Raw genomic sequence first — 27,267 nt, 5'->3', positions numbered from 1 at the left:
TAATGTTGAAATCTACAATCCTGGGGGCGCCTGGGTGGTGCAGTCGGTTAAGCGGCCGATTTCAGCCAGGTCACGATCTCGCGGTCTCTCGTGGGTTCGAGCCCCGCGTCGGGCTCTGGGCTGATGGGTCAGAGCCTGGAACCTGTTTCCGATTCTGTGTCTCCCTCTCTCTCTGCCCCTCCCCCGTTCATGCTCTGTCTCTCTCTGTCCCAAAAATAAATAAAAAACGTTGAAAAAAAATTAAAAAAAAAAAAAACCAGTATAAATTAGCATTTATGTTTTGCCAAATATCCTAAAGGGCTAGTGTGAACAATTAAGTGTTTTATAGAGAGAATATACTGATAGTTCCTTAATGTTCCTTGATCATTTAGGTTCGTGGTTCACAAACTTTAACGCTCTTAAGAAATCACTGGAGAACTTACTAAAACTCAGGTTTCTGAGCCCTTTACCCAGGGATTCTGATTCAGTAGATATGGGTGGGGCCATGAATTTGCCTTTCTTGCAAACTCTCACATCGTGCTTCTGTTCCTGGATGCTAAGTTCATACTTTGAGAATCACTGACCTAGGGTACCTATGACACTTCTCTGTAGTAATGCCTCTTCTTTATTTTGGTTTTTCAGTAAATAAAACTCAGGTTGATGAGTTGTGATAAATTCCCTTAAGCCAAAACCATTTCTTTGTGAAGTACTACATTAACCTAATTGCAAGGTAACTGCAAATGGGATTTGCTTTCTCGTTTCTACTGCCCACAATTTCAGGACAACTAACTCCAAAGAACTTATCCACCTGTCCGTTCTTTAGGACCTCCCAGTGCGCCTGCTTGCCGGGAGGGCAAGGGTCGCCCCAGCCCGGGCCGCTAGGCCGGAGACGCTTCTTTACTTGCGTTATCAGAGGCAGCACATCCAGCTTGACAAACCGCAGGCGGCTCCCGATAGGGAATCGCGTGGGCGCCAATCTAGGAGACCAAACCCGCCTCACCGCGGCAGCCAGCCCGACCCCATCCGCGACTCTTTTCTCCCCCGAGGTCCTTCTCGGAGCCCAAGAAGCCTAGCAGCGCCGAGAGAGCGCCCCTGAAAGGGTGCAGCGGGCAGGTTCGGACCCGCGGCACATCACGCGGCGGCGAGTGTGCGCCCTGAGCCTCCACCTCCGAGCAGTCGCCGGATTGCAGCCTCACTCGGCGCAAGGAACTGCCCAGCACCGGCTCTCTCGATCGGGAGAAGCCGTGCAGGTCGGTAGCGAGGCCGGCGAGCTCGCCCACTCATCTCGGCCCACTCCGTCGTCCTGGGCGTTCGAAGATGTCCGCCAAGCCCGAGGTCGGCTTCGTGAAAGAGGCTTCTCGCCAGATCCTGGCCGGTGGTTCCGCTGGTAAGGCCGCCCCGCTAGGGGCCAGTCGCTTTTCATTTAGCGTGTCGGAAAACTTTTCTCAGACAATCCTGGCATCCGAAGTTTCCCGTCTAAATGCAGCGCTCCAGGCGCAGCGCCTGAGCCCGCCGAGGGCCAGAGCAAAGGAAGGCGGGAGCCGGCGGTGGGAGGCCGGTGCCCCAGGTCAAGTCGCCGCCGCGCCGCCGCTCTCGGCTGCCCCGCCTTCTGCGCCGTCAGCCTGAAATGCAAGCTAGGCAGCCCCAAGGCCTGCAACTTGGAGGAGGCCTTGATTCCTAGCTGGTTATTTTACTTGAAGCGATCCAGCTTGCGTCAGCCTTAGCTCTGCTATCATTTGCAGCTTCTTTCTTCTGGGCTCAGATCTTACATAACTCCTGCCTCCGTCATTAGAGTGTGTACCTCAGCACTCCACAGGTCTTCTTAGTGCAGAGTGCGCTTGCTGGGGGCTATTCGTGCCTTAAATAGGCATATTAAAATTAAATGCATATGTTAACACACATAAACACCTTTGATATAAGGGGTTCACAATTTATGGAGAGTTACGTTGTGGAAAAAAACTAGAAAAAATTTGTTGTAACTAATCATGGAAATAATTACTAAGTGTGGCTAGAGAAAATAAGAACCCATGAGATTATGTTGTATGGATGTGTTTTAAAGATACTTTAAAATATAAATCATGAGTTGATTGAAAATTTAAGTTTTCATAGCTGTGACACATTTTTATTTTAAATTTATAAAGTAATTTATAAATTACTACAATTCACTCAGCACCATAAAACATTTTTGTAAGTGTAGATATTCTCTTAAGACGTTATACTATGGTAACTCTAGTAAATCATATGGGGAGAGTGACTAGATGTCTAATGTTTAACGTCAACTAGGAAAATTTATTTTCAAATACACCTGGACTTTTTATAAAGGCCTATTACAAATTATGACTAGTTATCATTATGTCGTGAACTATTTGCATCTCAGGAGTACCACAAGCAACCACATGTATCAGTCATGGTCTGTACAGTTTATAAGGATGATATTTCATTAATATGACCATCAAGGCATTCATCTCTTATATGTGATTATGCTTTGTCCATCCATAATTATGATGTCAGTGGCCACACTGTCTGCTTTTTTAGTTGTTTCCCAGAAGTGACGATGAATTTTCACCAATTTAGTCACCGGGTCAAATTCCATAATATCCCAGACTGCCAGCTCTCCCTGACTGGGTTGATTTCAGAGTCCATGACCCTGATCAAAGAAAACTTAGCTGTCCGAATGGGAGAGTAAGGCAAATTGGTGAACATCCTAATCTCTAATTAATGATTCAGAAGCATCTCTGTATTGGCTTAGATGATCATACTAGATCTTAGACACAGCTAAACTCAAGGGTCAAACTGTAACCTACTTACATGTTTTTGTTGGTTGATAAATATTTGGCACAAATGTGTGATTCCATCATATTCTTATAGTTGTAACTCATATGAATGAAAATTAGTATATGTGTAAGGTAAATTAAACATAGTGTGGTTGATTTATAGATTTGGTACTATAGAATCACTGATAAATGTTGAAAGTAATGTACACTTTCATCATAGTGAAAGGAGATCGTGTTTTCTACTTAGGCAATAATATTTTCATAAAACTTTATATTTACTGGTTTTTAATAAATGCAGATTAATCATAGTACATATACTAGGTAAAGGGCCAAAGAGAAATTAATACACAAGAGATGTGGAATTTTAATAAATATAGAAAATGCGTTTGAATCTCTAGCGCTAAAGTTCTCATTACTGATAATGTCATCAAATGCGGCACCTCTGTGTGTGTATCATATGACCTTTTGAGGGTAAAGGTTAAAAATACATTTTGGCTTTCTTAAGGGGGAAAAAAGCTGGGGAAGTTTATTGCAGAAATACCAGGGAATCTCTTGGAATTCAAGGTCTGGATGCATTCCTGGAAGAGACTGGAACCAGGAGCTAGAGCACTGAGGAGAACTCAGGAAGTCATCCTTTACCTTTCCTCACGTTGTCAAATGGTTAAACATTTCCAAGGCAGCAAGTTCGTGGCGAATAGTAGGGTCACCAGTAATACTAATACAGCTGTTAGGATGTTTTGCCGTATTTCCATAGATTTGCCTGGTGAGGAGTAAACATGCCCAAATGGGTTCAGATAGCTAATTACTTAGACAGGAAAAGCAGGTGATATGGTGGTGTCAGTTCCCTGTGTCCCTTATTCCATGGGCAACACCAAACTGAAGATGCCAGTTGGTAGATGGTATGAGCAGCGGGTCACTCTACTGTCGAGGAGGTGCCTCAGAACCACAGCCAAGCAGTTTTATTGACTTACACTGAAGGCTGCAGCTTCCCCCAAGTGGGAGGAAAGTCTTGAGTTCAACTGAAACTAGGGAGATACATGAGAAATGGCCTCATGGTAGTCTTCCCTAAGATAACAGGAGAAACAGCTTCTCTGCTCTTCCTCATCAGGCTGCTTATCTTCCCTTAGACCAGAAGAAATCATCGGGCATTCTGCCAAGACTCGAATCAGTCTGTGGCCTAGCCGTGTCTACAGGTTATGTGGAGATGTTCAAGGTTGTCAGTGTGCCATACTGTGGAGGTATTTCCCTGTGCTCTTGTGGTACCTTCAGACTTTTTTATGAAAAAAAATTTTTTTCTTAATGTTTATTTACTTTTGAGAGAGAGAAAGAGCGTGTGAGGGAGAGGGGCAGAGAGAGGGGGAGAGACAGAATCTGAAGCAGGCTCCAGGCTCTGAGCTGTCAGCACAGAGCCTGACGTGAGGCTTGAACTCAACAAACTGCGAGATCATGACTTGAGCCAAAATTGGACACTTAACTGAGTGAGCCACCCATGGGCCCCTATCAATCTTTTTTTCTTACAATTGACTGCTATTTTCTGCTCTGCCATCCACATGACAGAATGTGGTTCCTAATAGCTCTTGAATTTACATTCTCTTCACTTCTATAGAGATAGTGAGAGACTAACTTGCTTTTTTTTTTTTTTTCCATTTCTCATGTAAAATCCTGGGGGAAAGACTCAAGATGACCCAGTTTTGGATAAGGGCCCACCTCTGCACCAATAAATGGTAGCCAGTACCCATGTGGATGGGTGGGGCCACAGTGGGCATGGGGATTTCGGGGGAGATTTATTTTCCAGAGAAGTTAGACACATTATGAGATAGGCAATAGATGTTTTTCATAACAAAATATGTCTGTCTTATATTAAAAGATGGTTTGTGATACTTGCATTTCAAAAACCAAAGAGATTGATACACTTACACTTGCTTGGACAGTATACATCTAAAGATTGGACTCGAGCTTGTAGCTATAGCTAATATGTAAAAGTATTGTTACCAATGGCAACTTTGTTTTATATGATGAAAGCTATGCCCAGGACAAGTTGGTATGTACTGAAGTTTTACAGAGGAGGCTTCTAGTCTGTATTTTCAGCTTCAAGTAATTGCATAAGTTTCACGTGAAAGAATAGAAGCCAATGATGAGAACTTAAGGAAAATCAGCAAGGCCAAACACTGCAGAGGTGGTAAGGATGAGAGTGAGAAGAGGCCATTGGATTAGACCTTTGGTGCTCAAAGGGTGAGCCGTGGACGAGCAGCAGCAGAGACATGGTAGCACCTGGAAGCTTGTTAAAAATGTAGGGTCTCAGACCTCACTCCAGACCTGCCATGTCAGAATCTGTATTATAGGAAGGACCTCAAGTCATTTGTTTGCACTTTCCAGTTTTAGATGCCCTGCATTAAAAGACTTTTGAGGAAAAGAGATTGTATAGAGGGGAATCAGATTTCAGAGGGTTACAAGTTAAAACATTCTTGGTTTTCCCTGCTGACCAGAGAGAGAAGGATGAATTCTATAAGCCTTATTATGTGCCCCCAGTTTAGCTGTCAGGCTTATTATTTACCACTCCTCTCCTACACATGCCTTTCAGTTTCTGCTAAATACTTGAATGTTACCTGTACCTTTCCACCTTTATTCCCAATTCCTGGAATGTCTTCCTCTTATTTTCTCTAGCTATTGAAATTCTACCCATTTTCCAAGGCCTAGCTCGAAAACTGTTTTCTGAAAGAATGTTGTCCAGATGGCCTCTACAGCCTCATGCAGCTCAACACTCTCATTAACATGTGAATAGCGCAAATAATAACTAACATTTATTGAGTAAATACTAAACGCTAGACCCAGTTCTAGCTTTAAATGGATCAACGTGTTTAATCCTCACCACAACTCCAGCATAAAGAAACTGACCTACAGAGGGCCTAGTTAATTTGCCTATGGTTGCTCAAGCATGCAACCATTTCTGTAGGAAATCAGGATAGGAGAGGCACCAGAAAAATATCATTTACATTATCAGACATTTTTAGAATTTGGAGAGATCAAATCAAGTCTACTATCCCTTATTGTCTTTATATCTCTTTAATTTATATCCCTTAAAAGAGTTTTTTTATCTACAAATACCATTCTCGTAGTCTTTCTGCTAAATGATAGGTTGTTCTCCCTGAACAATTTCATGTGTATGGGCACAAGATTAGCTTTTAGCTAAAAGAAATTCCCAGTTCATTCAGGGCCTGTATGTGAAGTTGGGTAGGTTGTACACTGAAAAAAAGGGCTCTGGCCATTGGAGCAAGTGGGAGCTGAAATCTAGCCCATGCTGATTCATAATCCATGTATCCTAGAGTAGAGATGCATCCACCTGGGGGAGAAGGGACATCTTTTTCTATTACTGCCAATGTCAGGTAGCAAACCTGACAGCAACACTGACAGAATTCCCCCAAGCTTGCTAGAGTTCCCAAGGTACCTGGGCCTCAGTATTAGACATCATTCCCTTGTCTGCTCACCATCAGGGCTCCAGGAAGTTTCCCTTCTATGCACATGTCTTCCTTGGGGCCAGGAACTCAACTTTACCTCAGACCCTCCCATTCTCCTTAACTATCAGTTTGGATTCTTCCATGTGTTTCCAAAGCTCATGCGGTTCTTCACATGAAATGTAGAAGCCTTTTAGGCTCACTCAGATGGTAATTCTCCCCAAGTTCCCACTGGACTTTTTGCCTCTAACATCAGAATTTTCCAGGGTCTTTGGCAAGTCCTCTTGGATTCCTGAGAGACCTTGCTCTCCCAGAGCTTGTCAGGCTCCCTCCTGAGAGCATGCCTAGGCCCTGCCCACTGAATTCTCTTGCACATCTCTAGGACCCTCCTCCTTCTACCTCCCAGAATCTTATATTCTTAGAAGTCTGCAAGTGCTACTCAGAGAACTTCCTAGAGAATTTCCCCTCCTTATATTATTTACATGGTCTCCATGCATGCAGGACACTGATTTCTTCCCAGAATTTCCAGGCTCCTCACCAGCCCCACCCTAGTTCCTTGTATCTTGTAGGCACACCCCCATCACATCTCCAATCACAATTTTTATTTTGTGTGTCTTCCTGGAGATATTTCGGTGAAATTATTTAGTCAAACTATCCTGGAAACAGGTTTTCCAATTTTGTACTAGACACAGTTCAAGTACTTTGTGCAGTTTCTCATTAATCACCTTCAAGGGGTCAAATGACAAGGTGAGAGGAGAAACCTTTTTTAGGGGGAAGGAACCCTAGGATTCATGGATAGGTCTCTGGGAAATTAGCTATGAGAGTATATATAAAATGTGCATTATACTGAGGGGAGAGAGTCAAGGCTTTCAACCTAAAAGGTAACTAAAATGGTATTGGATAATTTGAAATCTTATTTTTTTTAAACTCCTGGTCTTGTATGTCATACATATATATATGATATATATATATATATTCATTTTCACAAGAATTCTACTTTTGCTTGCTTTAACCCATAATAGTTAAAATACAGTTAAAAGAAGTGTCTTAATAGGCAGTATGTGTACTAGTCCTCTGGATTTTAATTTGGACTAAGTAATAAAAGGGTCGATGCACCCGGGGGGTAATCAAGGTTAAAATTTTTATCAAGGAAAATTCTTGCACCCATTAGAATGGGTGCAAAGGAGGCACACATGTGATTTGGATAAATGGCACCTTTGGAACTTCAGGATTTGGGAAACTGCAATTGTTTGATAATAAATAGCAGGTTGTAGTGAAACAGGTGAGCCTTTATGACACATCAGAGGGAGGCTGGAACCCATTATCTGGGTAATTAGGGAGGAAAAATTCCCCGTATTTCAACCACATAGGAGGAAACAACTCTACTGTTCAAATTAATTATAAAATACCTTTAAGGGATGCATTTTAATGAAAATGTAGTCTTATCTCTCTTAAAGGAAATCTAATTCTCAAAAATATGCATTTAAGAACAAAATATGAACTGCATAACGACATTTCAAAGGATTTCCTGGTTTCCTTCACTGAAAGACCTTTTAAAAAAATTTTAATGTTTTTATTTATTTTTGAGAGAGAGAGAGAGAGAGAGAGGGAGGGAGGGAGGGAGAGGGAGAAAGTGTGAGCTGGGGAGACACAGAATCCGAAGCAGTCTCCAAGCCATCAGCACAAAGCCTGACGCAGGGCTGGAACTCACACACTGTGAGATCATGACCTGGGCTGAAGTTGGACGCTTAATTGACTGAGCCACCCAGGTGCCCCAATGAAAATGTAGTCTTATCTCTCTTAAAGAAAATCTAGTTCTCAAAAATATGCATTTAAGAACAAAATATAAATCTCATAACCACATTTCAAAGGATTCTTAGTTTCCCTCACTGAAAGGCAGTTTTTAATTTTTTAAAATGTTTTTATTTATTTTTGAGAGAGAGAGAGAGAGAGAGAGAGCGCGCACGCGTGAGCTGGGGAGGGGCAGAGAGAGAGGGAGACACAGAATCCGAAGCAGGCTCCAGGCTCTGAGCTGTCAGCACAGAGCTTGTTGCGGGGCTCGAACCCATGAACCGTGAATCCATGACCTGAGCCAAAGTCAGATGCTTAATTCACTGAGCCACCCAGGCATCCCTGAAAGACATTTTAAAAACACATGTATAAATGTGGGTACGTGATTCAATTGATGTAAAAGTGTGAATCAATGTTTGCACAACATCTTAGGAACACTTTGTTAAACCAGCCCTTCCTTGTCTCCCTTGCCCACGCACTGCCCACCCCTCCCAGTCTTGACTGCAACATCTCAGAGCACTGAGAACCTGGTGTTTTAGGTAAAGCATAGTAGATGCTTGGAAATGTTTGTTGACTGTACTAATGAATAAATATTAGAAGCATAAGCCACAAAATATATTATTAGGGTCCAACTCTGAAGAGGGAGAAGTATGCTGGGGTTCAAGCCATCAAACAACCAATATTTGCAACAGAACTTTCTTTTCTTTCAACAATATTTCCTTTCATTGTAATCATTTAGTAAATGAAATGAAAAAATTGTCTTCAGGTCTGAAGTGTCTGCCACCTTCTGAGGAAGAGGTCCCATGATAATTTTTAAAATTTATGTATTATCTTGGGGCGCTTGGGTGGCTCAGTCAGTTGAGCATCCAGCTTCAGCTTAGGTCATGATCTCACGGTTTGTGAGTTTGAGCCCTGCGTCAGGCTCTGTGCTGACAGCTCAGAGCCTGGAGCCTGTTTCAGGTTCTGTGTCTCCCTCTCTCTCTGCTCCTCCCCTGCTCGTGCTTTGTCTCTCTCTCTCAAAAATAAATACACATTAAAATTTATGTATTACCTTTTGTTCAAGGACCCCAAAATGAAAAGAGATTCACAGGTCATTTTCAAACATCTTTATGATTTAAGTAGATGGAATCTTAAAATGGCAATAAATGAAACTAGGTTAAGGGACTTCTATGGGATTCTTAACTGTTTTAGAATTTAACTGCTTTTCCTTATTAATTTATTTTTCTTTTGGTTTTAAACTATTCTATTTGTGTCAGTTATTTCCATACTTTGACGTGATCAAGGTTTATGCCATTCTAAATATTCTATTAGATCTCTATCTTTTGGTCCCTTGTATCACTTTGCTGGGACTGTCTGAACAATGTACCACAAAGTAGATGACTTAAAATTCCAGGAATTTATTGTATCACAGTACTGGAGGTTAGAAGTCTGAAACAAAGTGTGGGCAGGGCTGGTTTCTTCTGGAGGCAGCAAGGGAGAATTTGGTCCATGCCTCTGTCCTAGCTTCTGGTAGTTGCTACCAATCTTTGTGTTCTTTGGCTGTTATCACATGGCTTTCTCTTCCTATCTGTCTCTGTGTCTGTCCAAATTTCCATCTTTTTATAAGGGTATCATTAGATTAGGGCCCACTCCAATCCAGTATGACCTCACCTTAACTTGATTACATTTGTAAAGACCTATTTCTAAATAAAGTCACATACCAGAGTTTAGGACTTGAACATATCTTTTTTTGGGGGGTAGGGGGACGCAATTCAACCTACAACAGGCATTTGACTGTATTTCTCTCTTCATGTTGTAATTCTCAAGTTAGTGTTACTTATCTCAAGCCATGGTCCTATGTTTCTTTTCCTTTCATTGTCAACCTTTGTGGAAAGTTCTTCACTTGGTTTCCAACCTACTATAATTGGCATATCTGTCTTTCCCTTTCTGCCCAAACTGTTAACTACTGCTTTTCATTCCTAATTTTACCTATTCTTTGTAAAACTTCACATCTCTGACCAATTTTTCTCTTTAAAGTTGTCTCTGCTATTGACTGTTATCTTCTTCTTCATATCCAATCACTTCTTTACTGTTTCCTTTGCTGGTTCCTCTTTTTTCCTTTCCTCAAAAATTGGCATTCTCTGCTCCACACACTCCTAGCTCCCCGAGCAAGCCCATCTGCTCTCTGGCTTCAGTATTATCCATTTGCAGGTAACTCCCTGATATTTCCAACTTCCCTGTGTCCTGCAGACTCAGATTTCTAACTTATACAGTAAAAATATCATGGGATCAAGAGTTATGTGAACTCTTAGTGATTTTCAAAGGTAATGTTTTAGAGGTAAATTTTGAAACTAATATTAGACCATCAAATACCATTTTCTCTTTGTTGTATTTTTGTACTCACCCTTATTTTGAGTTGTCTTTCTCATTCATTCTTTTTGTTAACTTAGCGGGTTACAACTGACCTTTTCTGGGTGTTTGTTTGGGTTATATGGATCTTTCCTAATTATTAGATAATTAAGATCAGACAAACAGGAAACAGTAAGATAAATCTTAAGTGTTCACATTTACTGAAGATTACTGTGTATAAAGCACCTTACTTTGCTTAAATGATTGATATTAATTTGTAATATCTTGAGGATGAGGAAAGTGAAGCTTGGAGAAATTAAAAACTTGTTCAAGGCGAGTAATGGAACATGAACTCAGACTCTGTTTTCTTTGCTTTCAAAGTTTGTATTCCTACCCGCTACCTCTGCCTCATGGGGTACAAAATGAGAAACCGGGTTAGCAGCCCCATACAGAGTATTGTCTCCATAAGACCTTTTTTCCTTTAGGCTGGGTTAAATATTGTAGCTGCTCAAGGAACTTGTGCACTGATGAACAATCAGGATCTGCCTCTGGTGCAACCTGGCTCTTCCTTGTTTTTGCCAGATCTCTAAATGTCAGTCATAGTACAAGTATAAAATTTTCCACTTTACCCATCAGAGGACTTTGTCAGCATTGACAGGGCTATCTCTTTTGTGTCATTCCCTGTAGGCGATTGATTAGGAACGAGCTGAGCCCCAGTCCTTGGGTAATTGTTAATTAAAACCTGTACAACTAGGTAAGACACCAGAATGACTCACTGAAGAAAGAACAACCTCAGAACAGACTGAATGAGCCTGGCTGTGAAAGAGGAGGGAATTGAAGTTGCATAAAATAGGTTTGTTTTGAGTTTTTCCTTTTGCAATAATTTGGTAGCTGTAGGTGAGATGCAGGGTGAATTTAGTTGATTGTCTATAAAAACTAGAATGGACTATTCTAGGGGGAAATACAACTTTGGAAAAATTATAATGAAATATATGTTTCAATAGAATTGAGTGGCACCTAAAAAAAAATTAACCCCAAAAAGTTTTACATTATGTGAGAGAGAGGGAGAAGTGCCAATGAGCTAATATTTCTTGAAAAAATATCATAATTATTAATAAATAACAATAATAAATAATTATTTATGAGTCTTAAAATGTGCCAAAATCAGATTAATACAGTTATGGAAAATATTATTTTTGTCCTTGTTGATGTGGCCGTTGTTGTTGTTGTTCTTCTTCTTGTTTGGAGAATGATTGTGGAGATAAAATACTTTGGAATAAATTATAGGCACCTTTCCAGAGACTCAACAATGAGCAGAGTTATTTTGGAACTTCTTTCTAGTGCAATGCATTTGGTTGACTACTGTATCACAGTGGACAGTCACATCTGAATAGAACTCCATTCTGTCCTTGTGCAGACCTATAGATGGCACTGTCTTCCTATAATTTTGGTGATTTACTTAAAAATAAAAAAAGAAGGAAAAGCTTTCTGCAGACAAAGTTAGATGTAGAAGTGTGTTAACTTCTAATTAGATTCCACCATTATAAGACATTTGGAACATGTGCCTGGCATAGATCATAGAGAATTATGCATTTGAAAAATGTGGAGGACTGTACTTTGGAATTAATTTTTTCATTTAATTATGATTCTTAACTGTGTATGGAAAAACAAGGTTATGTATGTGAATAAGAGGGATGGGCAATTATTTTTATTGCTGTAATATTTATTTCCTCTGTTGTGGTCTTGCTTTTGAATTTAGAGTTTTGGATCAAACAAAAATTGTTGATAAGCTTAGCATAAATGTAACATTCATTGCTTGTAGGTCTTGGAGATTACCTTGTGGGAATGAACCTCCTAGATTCCATAGTTTTGTTTCTCTAAATTCTCAGGGTTAGAGTGTGTATTATACTAATTGTAAATTATAAGCTGCTGTGAGCAAGATCTAGAGTGCCAAATGCATAGTTCTTTTTATTTATCTATCTGGGGCAGCCACTCAAAATGCCATTTCTTGGCATTTCTTGGCTTTAATGTAAGAAAGTGAGGGAGATGTAAAAGAATGCATTTCTTAGACAGAAGTTCCAAACAGGACTTTTTTTTTCTTTTAGGTACATAGATTCTGTGTGGAATTAATGGAAATTCCAGAAGTCCTTGCCACTGTAAATGAGCTTCTAACCACAAGATGGCAGTGTAACTTGACCATGTGTTTTAAAACATAAAAAAAATGATTAGTAAATTAAACATGTTATTTCTTTCTCTCTTAATGAGAAATGTATATAGCTATGAAATTTTAGGAAAATTATAAAGAAGCTTAATATTGAAAATACTTAGTATAAGAAATACTAAAGACTCTTTAGTGATTTATTTTGAGTAGTGGGGCTCTTTTAGTTGACCTAAGAAAACATTTATTTCATATTCTTTTAAGTTGAAAGTAGAAATGTGATCATATCAAAATTGGAAAGCATATCAGCAACTTTCTTTTACAGAGCAATATAGTCTCATGTTTGCCTGATCAAGTATCAAGGAAGGACAAGACCTTTTGTTTCCTTCATGTTTTTGTAGAGATCTGCATTAGCGTATACCTTCTATGGTTTTGAGCATACATGTGCTGGGGATTAGAAGCTAACAGAGAAGCAAAGAAGGGAAGGGAAGGAAGAAAAGTAGAGACACTGGTTCCTAAGTTATATGGAAAGAAAGCAGTGTTGATGATGTTTATGTGACCCTGCCAGATTTATATATTCTATAGTTTAAAAATGTATCATCAGTCCATTCAGTAGGTGTTGTTTTTTTTTTTTTAATTTTTTTAATGTTTATTAATTTTTGAGAGAGAGAGTTTGAGCAGGGGAGGGCAGAGAGAGAGGGAGACACAGAATCGGAAACAGGCTCCAGGCTCTGAGCCATCAGCCCAGAGCCTGACGCGGGGCTCGAACTCACGGACCGCGAGATTGTGACCTGGCTGAAGTCAGACGCTTAACTGACTGCGCCACCCAGGCGCCCCTCAGTAGGTGTTTTTAAATAGGCATTATCCAGTATTATTTGTGTTTGTTTTCATTGATATGCTTACATACTATCTTCTGTTTTACTCTACATGGGTGCCTTTCACAATTACCTTAGTTTTTTTTGTGTATGATTAATTTAAAAGATTATACTGGATTTATTTCTTGTTTTTTAAGTCTGGCAAAGAGTGTACCCCTGGGAAAGCAAGCTGGTGCAGCCACTCTGGAAAACAGTATGGAGGTTCTTCCAAAAAAAAAAAAAAATAGAACTACCCTACAACCCAGCAATTGCACTACTAGGTATTTATCCAAGGAATACAGGTGTGCTGTTTCGAAGGGACACATGCACCCCAATGTTTATAGCAGCACTATCAACAATAGCCAAAGTATGGAAAGAGTCCAAATGTCCATTGATAGATGAATGGATAAAGAAGATGTGGTATATATATATATATACAATGGAGTATTACTCAGCAATCAAAAGGAATGAAATCTTACCATTTGCAACTACGTGGATGGAACTGGAGGGTATTAAGCTAAGTGAAATTAGTCAGAGAAAGACAAATATCATATGACTTCACTCATATGAGGACTTTAAGAGATAAAATAAGTGAACATAAGGGAAGGGAAACAAAAATAATATAAAAACAGGGATGGGGACAAAACAGAAGAGACTCAAAAATATGGAGAACAGAGGGTTATTGGAGGGGTTGTGGGAGGGGGGATGGGCTAAATGGGTAAGGGGCACTAAGGAATCTACTCCTGAAATCATTATTGTACTATATGCTAACTAATTTGGATGTAAATTTAAAAAATAAAATAAAATAAATAAATATGTGATTTGGACTTAAAAATATATAAAAAACATGTAATGTTGACTAATAAAAACAGGTTGAATAGTGAAAAAAATAAGTGTGCCCCTTTTAGGTAGAGACCAACTCTTATTTATTTTGTATCTCCAGGCCTTGCACAGTGCTTAGAAGATAATATCCACTCAATACGTCTATTTTTATTCAAATTACATTCACCACAAAGCAGTACAATTCTTTTGAGACATATTTTGCTTGTGTGCCCCTGTCTGACCAGCCATAAATATAGCAAAGATAAAGAAAATATCTTCTATTTTAGAAACCAAGTGCTGGGGTACCTGGGTGGCTCAGTTGGTTAAGTGTCCAACTTCAGTGCAAATCGTGATCTCATGGTTCATGGGTTCGAGCCCCGCATCCAGCTCTGTGCTGACAGCTCGGAAACTGGAGCCTGCTTTGGATTCTGTGTCTCCATCTTTCTCTGCCCCTCCCCTGCTTGTGCTCTCTCTCACTCTCTTAAAAATAAACATTAAAAAAATAAAAAAAAAGAAACTAAGTACTTTGAACTCATTTGTAGCATCTTATTTTGCTGATAGTTGAGGGAATGTAGGAGTGATAGTTTCTCAGAGCTGTACTGAAAATAAAACTTTTATTTTTTGACCAAAGGTATATTTAAATGCTAAACAGTATGATTTGCTATAATGGAATACAGTGAAACCTTGGATTGCAAATAACGTGTTTGTGCAATATTCATTTCTAATGAATTTTACCTTGATGAATGAAGTATTGCAATATGAATAATACATGATGCTGAATGTCACATGATCAAAACTGAGCCAATGGTTCTTCTCGTTCTCTGTCTCTCTCGCTTGCTGCAGGATTATGAGTGATTGTCTCTCATGCTTGGATGCTCGGTCTCAGGCCACTATGTTTGGCAAAAGTCAGTGATTTTTCAGAATGTTGGAAAGTGCCCACAACTGGCACTAGTGTACTTTTTGTCACTTGAAATCACCTACCGACAGTCCTTTGCTTTTCCATCCAAGAGTAAGCTTAGGAATGCTTTGTTTCATTCTAGGTCAGGCTGCCTGCAGATATAGACCCTTTCCTCTGCTGCCTTATTGCCAGTTACATTAAATACAGTATCTGACAAGAATTTATTAATACTGTGCTGTAGTCAACATCCTTGTGAGCATGTACAATGGCTCCCATGCAGAAAAAGATTCAATTGAGCCAAGAGATAGCAGTGATTCTGTTGTCCTACACAATAACTCTCCTCTCTCTTGTCTCTCTCACCAATCATGAAAGTTTTCAAAGGTAAGTGCAGGTTAATTTGTTTATTGTTCTTTATATTTTGTATTTTCTTTCTTTATATTATATTACACAATTGTAATCATTTATATGTGAACATTTTTGGGTTGTAGAGCAAAGCATCTGAGTTTCTATTATTTCTTATGGGGAAATTTGCTTTTATATACAAGTGCTTTGGATTCCAAACATGTTTCCAGAACGAATTATGCTCGCAAACCAAGGTTTTACTCTATTTGACATGTAATCAATACAAGATGCACAGTTCTGCTTATGAGCAACTCTACACAGAAATATTTTATATTGTAAATTCAAAAAGGAAGTCTATCGCTTTTCATTATTCACATGTTAGAAATGGATGGCAGACTTTTTGTAGATAAGTTAAAATTAAAAAAAAAAGAAAACATTGATCTACTTCATTTTTGTTCTTTATTGACAAAGAAAGAAAATGGGGCACCATTTTCAATAGTGCACTTTACCTTGTGAAAAGAGTCGAGATAATAAGGGAAGTGGTCTCCTGTGGGGATTCTGATGCTTTACTGCCTGGCATTAGATCCCAACTTTGATACTCACTAGGTGTGTTACTTTAGGCAGGCAATTTAACATTTTTGTACTTTATACTTATAAAATAGGGATACATTGCTATCTACTTCATAAAGTTGTTAGAAGGGTCAGATGGGTTGATACATGTGAAGGCTTATCATTGTGCCTAGAATTTACTAAGTACTCAGTAAATATTAGTTACTAACATAAAGGGAAAATATAAAAGTATTTGGACATATTCTAGGAATTTAAAGAAATCTTCATAGATGAGTGACATACTATATGAATATATGCTAACTATAATTCTGTTCTACAATTTATAATGTAAACTGTATGTTTCTGTTTACCTTCTAGAAACCTAACCTTATTTTTGCTTAACTGTTTGTTGGTGGTAGAGTTTTGTTTTGTTCTCAAACCTGGATATCATTAACTTAATCTTATTTTTCAACAGAAATTTTTAATATTTTTATTTCCAAAATGGAGTCGTTAGGTTTCATTTTCAATATTCCATAGTGGGCCTATAGGGATGATTTTCAGTTTATATCCCAGTGGACACCCTATCAAATAACTTGGGTTATTCCCTTCCCTCAAGACCTACTTTTTTTTTTTTTTTTTTAGAGAAGGGCATTAATACTTTTGTAGGTATATTATTATATTTATCATTCATAATAACTTTGGGGATCTTAAAATCGCAAAGTACCATTTGGAGCAAATTGTTTCAAGTATTATTAATCAATACAGATAATAAAGACCTTTTCCTTAATGTGGTTATTTCCGTATCCCATGCCAGTGAGAAAGAGACTGACCACCTGATCGACAACTAAAGGTTTATAGATTAAGAAGGGTTAGTCGTTTTCCCAGGAATTGCAAGCAAAATTATTACCCAAGTTTGTAATTAACCATCTCTCCTTTTCTCATTAGTTTCTGAATTTTTTCTATGTCTCAGCCCCAATGTTCGGCATTCTCACTGAGGGGGCTGTCCAGGGCTTTCCACCAAAGCACCCCATGACTTTCTGACTCTCATCAATAGCTTCCTAATCTGACTTTTGAAAACCCTGATTTTGTTCTAGAAAAATTTTATTCTTGTAGCTAACCTGATAAATTTAATTAGTTGTACTTTATTGTGTTGGATAGGCCTCAAACCGTGCCTTTTCCCCAGAAAAAAGTTTAAATTATGATAGGCCAATCAGGAAAAAGGTTTTGAGCCACCTACAAAATAAACTGGCTTTGTCTGCTTCATTGCCCCAAATGTTGGAGAAAGCCCAACGGGTATCTTTTGTGGAATCCCAAGTATCGAATCCTTGCTGTTAATGTTTATGGAATTATTAGTCAAATGCCTTCTACTCTTTTCATCCTGGTTTCTTCCAAACAAACACACGCGCGCGCGCGCACACACACACACACACACACACACACACACACACACACAAAAATACTTTCCAGCTGGGCTTTAAGCAGCTATCCTATTATTTATATCCTGAGATTATTATTATGTTTCTGTGTATACAATCTTCTATTAAAAATATTTTTAAATTCTTCCTAATGTCCATGAATTCATTCAGAAAGCTTTTCTTAAGCGTCTTGTATATAGCAGGCCCTGTGATAACAGGTATGTGTGGCTGATCTGATTTTAACCATGAGGAATGTTCAGCACAGAAAGGGTGGGAATACTTAACTGAGTCTGTTTTCCAGAAGGCGGGTGCTTAGTTCACCAAGCTTCACTAAAATTTGATATTTTGCTTTCACAAGCTGGTTAGAAGCATTGCGTTAAAATACTGCCAAATTTTGTCTTTTTTTTGTCCAAACTTTTTTAACTTGAAAAAGGAATTTCAGTGTGTAAAAATTTCCATTATAAGGCCACCTGTAAACTTAAAACAGTCAAACTGTTTTTTCAGCTGCCTGCAGCTCTGTTTCTCAACTGACTAACACTGACAGATAAAGATGGCTTTCCCCTGAGAAGGATTGTTTTGTTTGTGGTTATTCTGTCACTACCAGGAGGGACAGCTCCCCTGATCTGTAGGGAATGCAGAGATGCAGTTTACAGACAGAATCATATGCTGACTAGCAACTAGAAAATAATAGTCAAATAATGATTTCATTGTTCCTTCCTGTGTCCATGACAACTAAGAGGTATGCAGCTAGACCAGGACACTGCCTGGGAATGTTCTTTTCCTCAAATGCTACTAGTTTGAGAAAGTTAACAATTTATTCTGACAATCAGGCTAAGAAGAGAAAGGACATTTCCAGTGTCTTGCTAATTTTAATTTTTTTATATCCCTGAAGCTAATCCTTCTGTCACTTCTATTCACTAGCCCTCTGACTTGCCTTTTTAAAAAAATTTGTCTTATGGCCCAGTTTCCACCATGATTCTAGTCAGTGATGAAGAGTTCCTTCTCTGGAGTTGGACAGAGTTGTCTTTGAGTTCTCTCTCAGCCAACTAACAGCGGTAGGACCTGGGGAGAGTTTCTTAATCTTTCGAATCTTCATGTCCTTATTCGTAAAGTAGGAATTAGTAACAGAATCTTTCTTCATAACGTTGCTGCGAATTAAATGAGATAATGCACATAAAGTGCTTAGCTGGCTGCTGGGCACAAGTAAGCACTCCCTAAATTGACGGTTAGTTGTGTTGTTAGCAATCTCCTGTACGAGAGTGTAAACTTTCAAAGCAATGGGTCTCAGCCTTGACTGACCTGGGTAACTTTAAAAGACCCTGATACCAGAGCCACACTCCATATCAACTAAATCAGCATCTTGGGGTGTTGGGCCTGGGGCTTGGCATTTTTAAAGCGTTTCAGCTGATTCCTATATGCAGCCAAGGTTGACAAGCACTGTCCCTAAAGGTGGGGCTTGTATTGTATTAAAACACTGAGAGGGGCACCTGGGTGGCGCAGTCGGCTAAGCATCCGACTTCAGCCAGGTCACGATCTCGCGGTCCGTGAGTTCGAGCCCTGCGTCAGGCTCTGGGCTGATGGCTCAGAGCCTGGAGCCTGCTTCCGATTCTGTGTCTCCCTCTCTCTCTCTGCCCCTCCCCCGTTCATGCTCTGTCTCTCTCTGTCCCAAAAATAAATAAAAACGTTGAAAAAAAAAATTAAAAAAAAAACACTGAGAAAAAAATGTATGAAAAGCTTACCAATGTGGATATTTTGAAAAATATGTCAGTATAATCTAGAAAAAAATAAAGTGACCATAGTACCTTGCATATTTTATTATAAGTATTTTGAGTAAAAGTGAATAGGGGAAAGCCAAGTTAAGTATTTTTCAAGGGGCTGCTTTTTATTCCCATCATAGAGAGAAAATCTACATAGAAAGAAATGGAAAATTATAAAATATGTAGGAACCCAAAGTTTGAATGTGAGCAAGTTATACAAGTGGAAAGTACAATAAAACAAAATTATTTTTATGCTTTAGTGGTTCTTTTTGGAAAAAAAATGGAGATAATTGACAATCATAAAGACAAGTCTGTGCAAAGATCAGTATAATTCAAACACATCCTACTTAGTTCATATCTGTGTTTGTTTGAATTTGAAGGAAAGTATCAATGGCAGCACAAGAATACATGCTTTCATATTGCTTATGTTGAATCAGCATCTTTAGCCATTCATTATAGTATTAAACCTTTTGGAATGGGAAAGCAAAGATCCAGGAAAAGCTCAATTGATTAACTATATTAAAAAAAAAAAACTTGAGTTTCTTCCTGGTAATTCAGAAGACATTAATTATTAAGTTTTCAAGGTCTTATAAAGTTAAAAAACAATGAAAGCACAAGACTTAACTTTTCCACAGGGATTTCTTAGCCCCAATTCTTTATTTCCAGTATGAATTTCTCTATATTCCAACATATCACATTATTTTGGTAAGCAAATTATTTTAATTTTAAACTTCTTCAAAAGAGTGGTTTAAAATAAATACTTCATCTCACATTCAGTATCTATCTCTGTGTCTACAATTTTAACCTATGTATGTTGTTGATAATCATCGTCATAATCACGCTTGTTTACTACTGCTGGTTTTCTAGATACTTTTGTATGTATGTTCTCTTTCAGTTCTCACAGTACCTCAGGGAGGATGCAGTTCAAGAATTAGCCTCATTTTCTACGTGGGAAAACTGAGGCAGTTTATTAGTAGGCAGTTTCAGTGGAACCAGGGCAAAGATCTTGTTTTCTAGTCAGATATTCCTTTCACTAACTTATTCATGCATTTATCAAGCATTATCAAGCTGCAGGTTTGTGTCAGATGGAGTTGTAGGCCAATGGGCATCCAAGATGAGTAAGGCACACTTGTTGCTTTTAAAAGAGTTGTGTACACAGTGTCATGAATGCGTTTTGAAATTCTTAACCTGTGTCTACCAGGACACAGAATCCGTGACCTGAAATTGCCACGGCCAAAGCTGTCAAGTCTTCCAAGACATAGGCAGGAAGAAGAAAAGAATTGAGGTAGTTCAGAAACCCATAACGACCATTTTCTAGTTACGTTTTGTGACAGCCTACCAGACGCAAGATCAGCCTAGACTCTCATATCCCTTGTAGCTGAATTTTCTGGTGATTTCTGCCACATTACGGAATGTTATGTTGTTTTTCTAACAATGTATTATTCAGTGATGCTTCAGTTTGTTTTTCTTCAGCTTTTCAATGGCTAATGTTCATTTTAGTTTTGGCAGAAACTTGGGAAGATGAAGCATTTTGGTTTATTTTTAATGCTAATTCATCTCAAGTAGTTAGCTGGTAGTAGTGATCCTGTTGCGGAATTTAAAATATTCACACTTACTAGACACAAATTAAATTTTGCAGTAAGCTACAGAGTCTAAGTTTAATTAAACTCTCTTCAAAATACATTCTTTTTTTTTTTTTTTTTTTTTGCTAATTGTAAAGTCCTGGAGTAAAGATATTGCTTTAACTGTGTTTTGTAATTAGCCATATTCATGTTACTTCAAAGCATAAAGCAGGAGTCAATTAAATGGATAGAACTATTTTCGTTCTTGTTGAGGATTCATACTTGCCCTAAAGGAAGGAAAGTTCAGAACAAATATTAAGTTTTTCAGTTACTGAGTGGAAATATTTTATGTTTTGAAAATTTTCCTTGAATATTTTGCAAAGATAAAAAATATTATAAAGAGGTAAAGGAATAACATTTAATGTTGAAAAGTTAAAATGTAAGTATTGTTAAGCAGCAAATAAATATATCTCTTACTCTTATGTGAAACTATTTTAAGTTAATGTCAATAAAGTTTAAATTAGTTCAGACTTTTCTTATTAGAATAAATGTTTCCTTTTAAAATGCATGATAATCATAATCAAGACAAAATTTGTCCTGTTATTTATTTTCAAAATGATTGTACATGTTTAGCAGACTTTTGATTTAAATCCCCAGTGATATATTGGAGACAGATGTTTAGATGACCTCATGTTTAAAGTAATGTTATATTTGGACACAAGATTAAATTTTCCTTAAAATCTTTCCTTATAAGTTGAACGTGTGGTAGTATACAAAAACTAATCAATGATTTGCAGTGGATTAATGCAATTCCTGTATTTTAAATAAAAATTTCTATTTTTTATGGAGTTCCACATAGTACAAAAGAGCTGATTATGAAACAGCTGTTTACAAATGAAAATATTGTTTTTGGCTGGCCAGCTAAATGGGAAACAGATTTGAAAAGTTCCATGAATTTGAATGCAAATTTACCATATCATTTATACTGAACCAAAGAACGTTGGTAAAAGACTGCAACATAGTTTACCAAAAAAATTCAGTTGAAGACTGTTGTGGAGGATATAATATAAACGATTTAAAATAGTTTTTCCTTTTTCAAAAAGTGATTTTCCTCATGAAAATCAATATAATATGTAGTTAGTATATTGGCAAGGTTTTTAAGGAACTCATAGAGAATATTTGACATTTCAATGAAGAGAAATTAGCAGATGGGGCAGTTAGAAACGTGTAGGTAATTGAGTAAAATAGATAAAAGATAAGAGATATTATCCAAAGATAGTAAATTAATGTATGTGACAGATGTGTTTAAGGTAGAGCTATATAGCTATTAGCATATTGACATTTTCATCAGCATCTAGAATGTTTTACTGGCTATTACATTGCTATGGAAATTATAGATCAACTGAATTTTTCAATTTTATCCAGTTGTTCTGGCATTAGGCAGATATGTAAATTCACAAGTCAATGTTTTCTTTCTTTCTTTTTCTTTTTTTTTTTTTAAAGTAAGCTCTGTGCCCAACAGGCTTGAACTCATGACTCCAAGATCAAGAGTCGCATGCTCTGCGAACTAAGTCAGCCAGGTGTCCCTGCTATGGAAATTGTAATTTAAAAAATGTGGTCTGCAAGGAAAACCTATATGTTTTTTGTCAAATTTTAAACAGTTATTAAGAATTATTTATTTTGGAGATCAGTTTCCATAACAATAAATAAGACATAAAGGCTTTATCTTACGAATTTTGAATATGACTCTGAATGCCAAAGTACATAATTTACTTGACGTGGTAGATCATGAGTTAAAACTTCTAGGAGCACTATTGTCGTTTCTTTTTCTTTATCTCTTCTATTGTCTTTTTCCTTGTCTCAGTGTTTTGAAGGTGGGATTATATTTCTTCAGTAGATTTTTTAAAAATCACCTGGGGAATAAATGCCTTTGGGAGGTGAGATATTATATCTGGTTCTGTTACTTTAATAGAGTAACTGATAACTCCCTAAGAGGTTGATGATCAATCAAGAGAGAAGCAAGTGGAATATGTGCAAAATATTTTAAGAAACAAGTTTTGGGGCAAAACAAAGACAAAAGGAATCTAGCAATCCAAGCAACATAAATAAAAGTTTTTAAAAATAGAATACTGGGGCTCCTGGGTGGCTCAGTCGGTTAAGCGGCCAACTTCGGCTCAGGTCATAATCTCGCGGTCCGTGAGTTCGAGCCCTGTGTCAGGCTCTGTACTGACAGCTCAGAGCCTGGAGCCTGTTTCAGATTCTGTGTCTCCCTCTCTCTGACCCTCCCTGTTCATGCTCTGTCTCTCTCTGTCTCAAAAATAAATAAACGTTAAAAAAAGTTAAAAAAAATGGAATACTATTTTATTGACATTGATGAGTGTGTCCTTAATGGATGACACACCTCTAGCATGCTTGAATTGTTTTATACATTTTCTGTTGAGTGTCAATTGCTAAGGAAGCCCTGTAAAACTAATTTATTGACATACAGATATGCTAAATGGTAATAGACTCTAACTTTTACAGAAGTGTTGATGCCTTTTGGCTACTTTAATGATATATCATTCACTTTAGAGAATAACAGAGATAATTGCCAGATTAATTCCTAGATAAAGCAGACTACATAGTAGTGATGGCTTACACTATATGATCTCATTCTTTTTTTTTTTTTTTTTTTTGGCGTTACTCGAGATCCTGTAATGTAGTGATGTATAAAAATCAGACATCTGGCACAAATGAAGATGGATTTGGGAGCCACTAAAGGAGGTTTTCTTATGTACTTACTTGCTTATATTTCAGCCTAATATATTCACATACTTGACATCAGCAATAAGAAAGTTTTAAAGAAAATCAGCTGATGTTTATGCTTCCAACAGGGAACTAAAATTGGGATTTTTGCATATGGGCAAAATTAAATTTTGGAAAGAAATGTAATTGACACAAATGAATAAATAGTAATACGTAAACATAAATGTAACATTTTAATATTCTAGTTTTAAAAAATCAGCGCCATACTGATTTTGTCAGACATGTATTGCCATGTATCTGCCATTACAGAATCATACAAAATAGTTTCACTCCTTGAAAATCCCTGGTGTTCTACATATTCATTCCCACCCCTACAACTTCTGACGATCATGGCCTTTTTTTGCTGTTTTTCTTTTTTCAGAATGTTATGTAGTTGGAATCATATAGTATGTAGCCTTTTCAGACTGGCTTCTTTCACTAAGCAACATGCATTTAAGGCTCCCATGTCTTTTCTTGGCTGAATAACATTCCATTGTATGGGATATATCACAACTTGTTTATTGATTTATCTATTGAAGGACATCTTGCTTACTTTCGAGTTTTGACAATTATGAGTTAAGCTGCTACAAACATTTGTGTGTAGAGTTTTGTGTGGATATAAGTTTTCAGCTCATTGGGTTAATACCTAGGAGTGTGATTGCTGGGTCATTGAAATATTTTTAAGTAAACTTAATTGTAACAATGTCTCCGGTTCGTAGGAATATCCACACCTTTAGATAATAGCAAGAGAGACAAATTTCATTTCCTGGATTCATACAGTTGAATTCTGGATAAATAGACACTTTTTGATTCCTCCTGCATAGTATACATAGGCATGAAAGGCTGTTCAAATTCTTGCTTTTTGCTGTTTGTTTTTGTTGAGATTTCAAGGTGAGATAAACATAATTTGATAAGAGCATTACAATTAATAGTTGAGGATGGGTCATCTTTAAATTTTTTTTAATGTTTATTTTTGAGAGAGATGGAGCATGAGTGGGGGAGGGACAGAGAGAGAGAAGGAGACACAGAATCCTAAGCAGGCTCCAGGATCTGAGCTGTCAGCACAGAGCCCAACACGGGGCTTGAACCCATGAGCTGTGAGATCATGACCTGAACTGAAGTTGGACACTTAACCTAATGAGCCACGCAGGCACCCTGAGGATGGCTTAAATACTTTTTGATGTCGTCTTAAAAACAGTGGAGAACATAGCGCATAGTAAGATGACTACTACAATATAGACAGGAGATTGGAGTGTCTCACTAGGTTACTGAAGGCTTATTTCCTTTTTTTTAAAATGAGTGGGGAAGGGGCAGAGGGAGAGGGAGACACAGAATCCGAAGCAGGCTTCAGGCTCCGAGCTATCTGTACAGAGCTCGATGTGGGGCTCAAACCCATGAAATGTGAGATCATGACCTGACCTGAAGTCGGAAGTTTAACCGACTGAACCACCCAGGTGCCCCAAGATTTATTTCTAAGTTAATTATAATGGAATTCAGTTCTGTGCTAAGTTTCATTCAAAAACTTTGCTTAGACGTTCATCTTTCCACTCCCATAAACAACGAAGGAATTTTTAAGCTAAGACAGATAACACAAATATTCAAGATGGACTAGTCATTGAGGTATCACAACTATATAAATGATAATAATAGTAATTATCATAATGTTTAACATTTAGTGAACACTTACTACGTATAGGTATTTTTTAAGATTAGAGCAAAACCAGGTTTTGTGGGACCTGTCAACAACTTTATTTTACAAATAAGGAAATCGAAGAAGAGGGAGAGAAAGAAGTCGAGTAACTCTTGTTCATGTTGTGAGTGGCAAACTCTTGGTTTCAATTCCAGAGACTTCCCTCAAAATCACAAAACTCCACTATTTCACCTGTTGAACTGAGTATTAAATTGTGTACAGGAAGAGTTAAGTATACTTTTTGAATCAATGAAGAGGGTGCCATAGGATTCAAACTTAGAGACGACTTATAAATGGGGTGAAGGAGATCCATTAAAAATGATGAGTAAATTTGTTGAGGGACAGAAAGGTAAGAATCATGGATGAAACATAGAATATTAAACTTGATTTTGAATCTCTCAAGAGAATCGTGTCTTTAGATTTTTTTTTCCTGGAGTATTCAGTTTTTGAGTTCAGAATATGAAATCTAACCTGAAGAGTCAGAATACTGTAGTGGGAAATGTAACTGAATGTCAGCATGCCTGATTTTTAGTAATAATTTTGCCATTGCAGATGTCAGGAAAATTATTTTATCCAAGGATTCTCATAAATCTAGAATTAATATTTGAAGACTTTAAAACTTGAAAAAAATTTTTTCACATAAACTAAAGCTGTGTTTGGTATAAAAAGGACCCATCACGGGGTAAAAAATTATTTAATCTTCCTAATATTTTCTAGTACTACCCATGAAACATCAACCCTCAAATTTCCCAAGCACAAAACATTGAGTTACTCTGATCCTTATTCCGTTCTATGTACCTCTCATTGAAACTGTCACTAATCTCTCAAGTCTACCTCCTTCTCTCTATTTTTGACCACCTCTGTTTTGGTTTCGTAAAGTTTCTTGACTAGATGACTTCAATAATTATTTAGCTTCTGGGTCAAGTTTTTCAGTCCTTTCTTTAATAAACATTGATTGTATTGCATATCTAGCAGGGCCAGGTTCTAAGTGTGGACATGAGAAGACAACATGGAATAAAGTGGGTCCTGGGCCTGGAGGATCCCACCAGTACTGAGAGACCCAAAAGAGTGAGCCAGAACATTATTACTGAGGAAGTAGATAATTGTGTTGGGTATTGAAGGGTGAGTAGGAATTTTCTGAGTGAACAGGACATTTGAAGCAGAGGAGGTAGCACTTGCAGTGACTTGGAAGCATGAAAGCTTATTATCACCTCGTGGAAGGATGAGTTTAGTGTGACTGAAGTTTTGGGGTTTAGCGGAGGAGGAATACACAGGGAATGGTGAGAGATGAAGTTATAGAAATGAATTGGGGCAGGTGTTGTGGTTCTTTTATGCTTTTTTGTATTTGTTCTATAGGCAGTAGGAGGCTGTGAAAGGTATTTAGAAGATGAGGGGCCATGGGGGGCAGTGCCATGTGCAGATTCTACTGAGGAAAATAAATTGGTGGTGATGCAGAGGTTGAATTCCCATAAGGTGCCTGTTTGGAAGGTTGTTGCTGTTATTCAGAGGAGGGAGAATGAGCATTCAGGGCAGTGGCTGTGGGAAAGAGAAGGAGGTCTGGATCTGAGAAAGAATCATTGGATTTGGTGGTATATTGGATTTGGAAAGTTGAGTAAGAGCGAGCCTCACAGTTGGAGACTGGGTGAAGATGATGTCTGATGCCATTAAACGTGGTGGGGAATATCAAAGAGGGCCTGAGGAATCGTGACCTATATTTTATGTATGTGATATTTGAATTATTCAGTAGGAGGTTGGAATCTAGGATGGGTGTCCATGAAGGTTTGAGAGTCATCAGCATATTTGTCAGTGAGTCTTAACCTTGTCTGTGTGTTGGAATGGGGGGTGTGTATCATGGTCACCCGAGGGGATTTAAAAAAGTACATCCCTACTTGAGATACTTAAACCTTTCCCTCTTCACATCCTCCACAGCCCTGTTAAGAATCATAGCTATCAGAGAAGCAGAAGGGCAGAAGAGTAATTCAGAACCCTGAAGAACACCAGGGTAAGTGGAGGAGGAGAAGGAAGGAGAGATGGAGGTGGAGAAAGTGGAGGAGGAGAAGGAGGAAGAGGAGGAGGAGGAAGAGGAGGAGGAAGCAGTAGGTACATCAGAAT

The 27,267-nt window shown here is 38.0% G+C and overlaps 2 protein-coding genes across 4 annotated transcripts in view; one reads left to right on the top strand and one right to left on the bottom strand.

Annotated features, from left to right (window-relative positions):
• Nucleotides 1–1,165, bottom strand: part of MIPOL1 (mirror-image polydactyly 1) — a 330,717-nt gene extending 329,552 nt beyond the window's left edge. The window contains exon 1 of the mRNA XM_040476974.1: nt 788–1,165. The gene's annotated coding sequence lies outside the window, so the exon portion shown is untranslated. The remainder of the gene's footprint in view (nt 1–787) is intronic.
• Nucleotides 1,166–1,178: 13 nt separating this feature from the next.
• Nucleotides 1,179–27,267, top strand: part of SLC25A21 (solute carrier family 25 member 21) — a 486,164-nt gene continuing 460,075 nt past the window's right edge. For 2 of the 3 annotated variants that reach the window (XM_040476980.1, XM_040476978.1), the window contains exon 1: nt 1,179–1,366. In XM_040476980.1, the coding sequence (XP_040332914.1) occupies nt 1,297–1,366 (70 nt within the window). In that variant the 5' untranslated portion in view covers nt 1,179–1,296. The remainder of the gene's footprint in view (nt 1,367–27,267) is intronic. The other variant, XM_040476979.1, reaches the window with a different exon arrangement.

This window comes from Herpailurus yagouaroundi, unplaced genomic scaffold, assembly GCF_014898765.1.
Source record: "Herpailurus yagouaroundi ecotype Mexico unplaced genomic scaffold, PumYag 141, whole genome shotgun sequence".
NCBI classification, from domain to species: Eukaryota; Metazoa; Chordata; class Mammalia; order Carnivora; family Felidae; genus Herpailurus; species Herpailurus yagouaroundi.
This window is presented reverse-complemented; position numbering and strand designations above follow the sequence as displayed.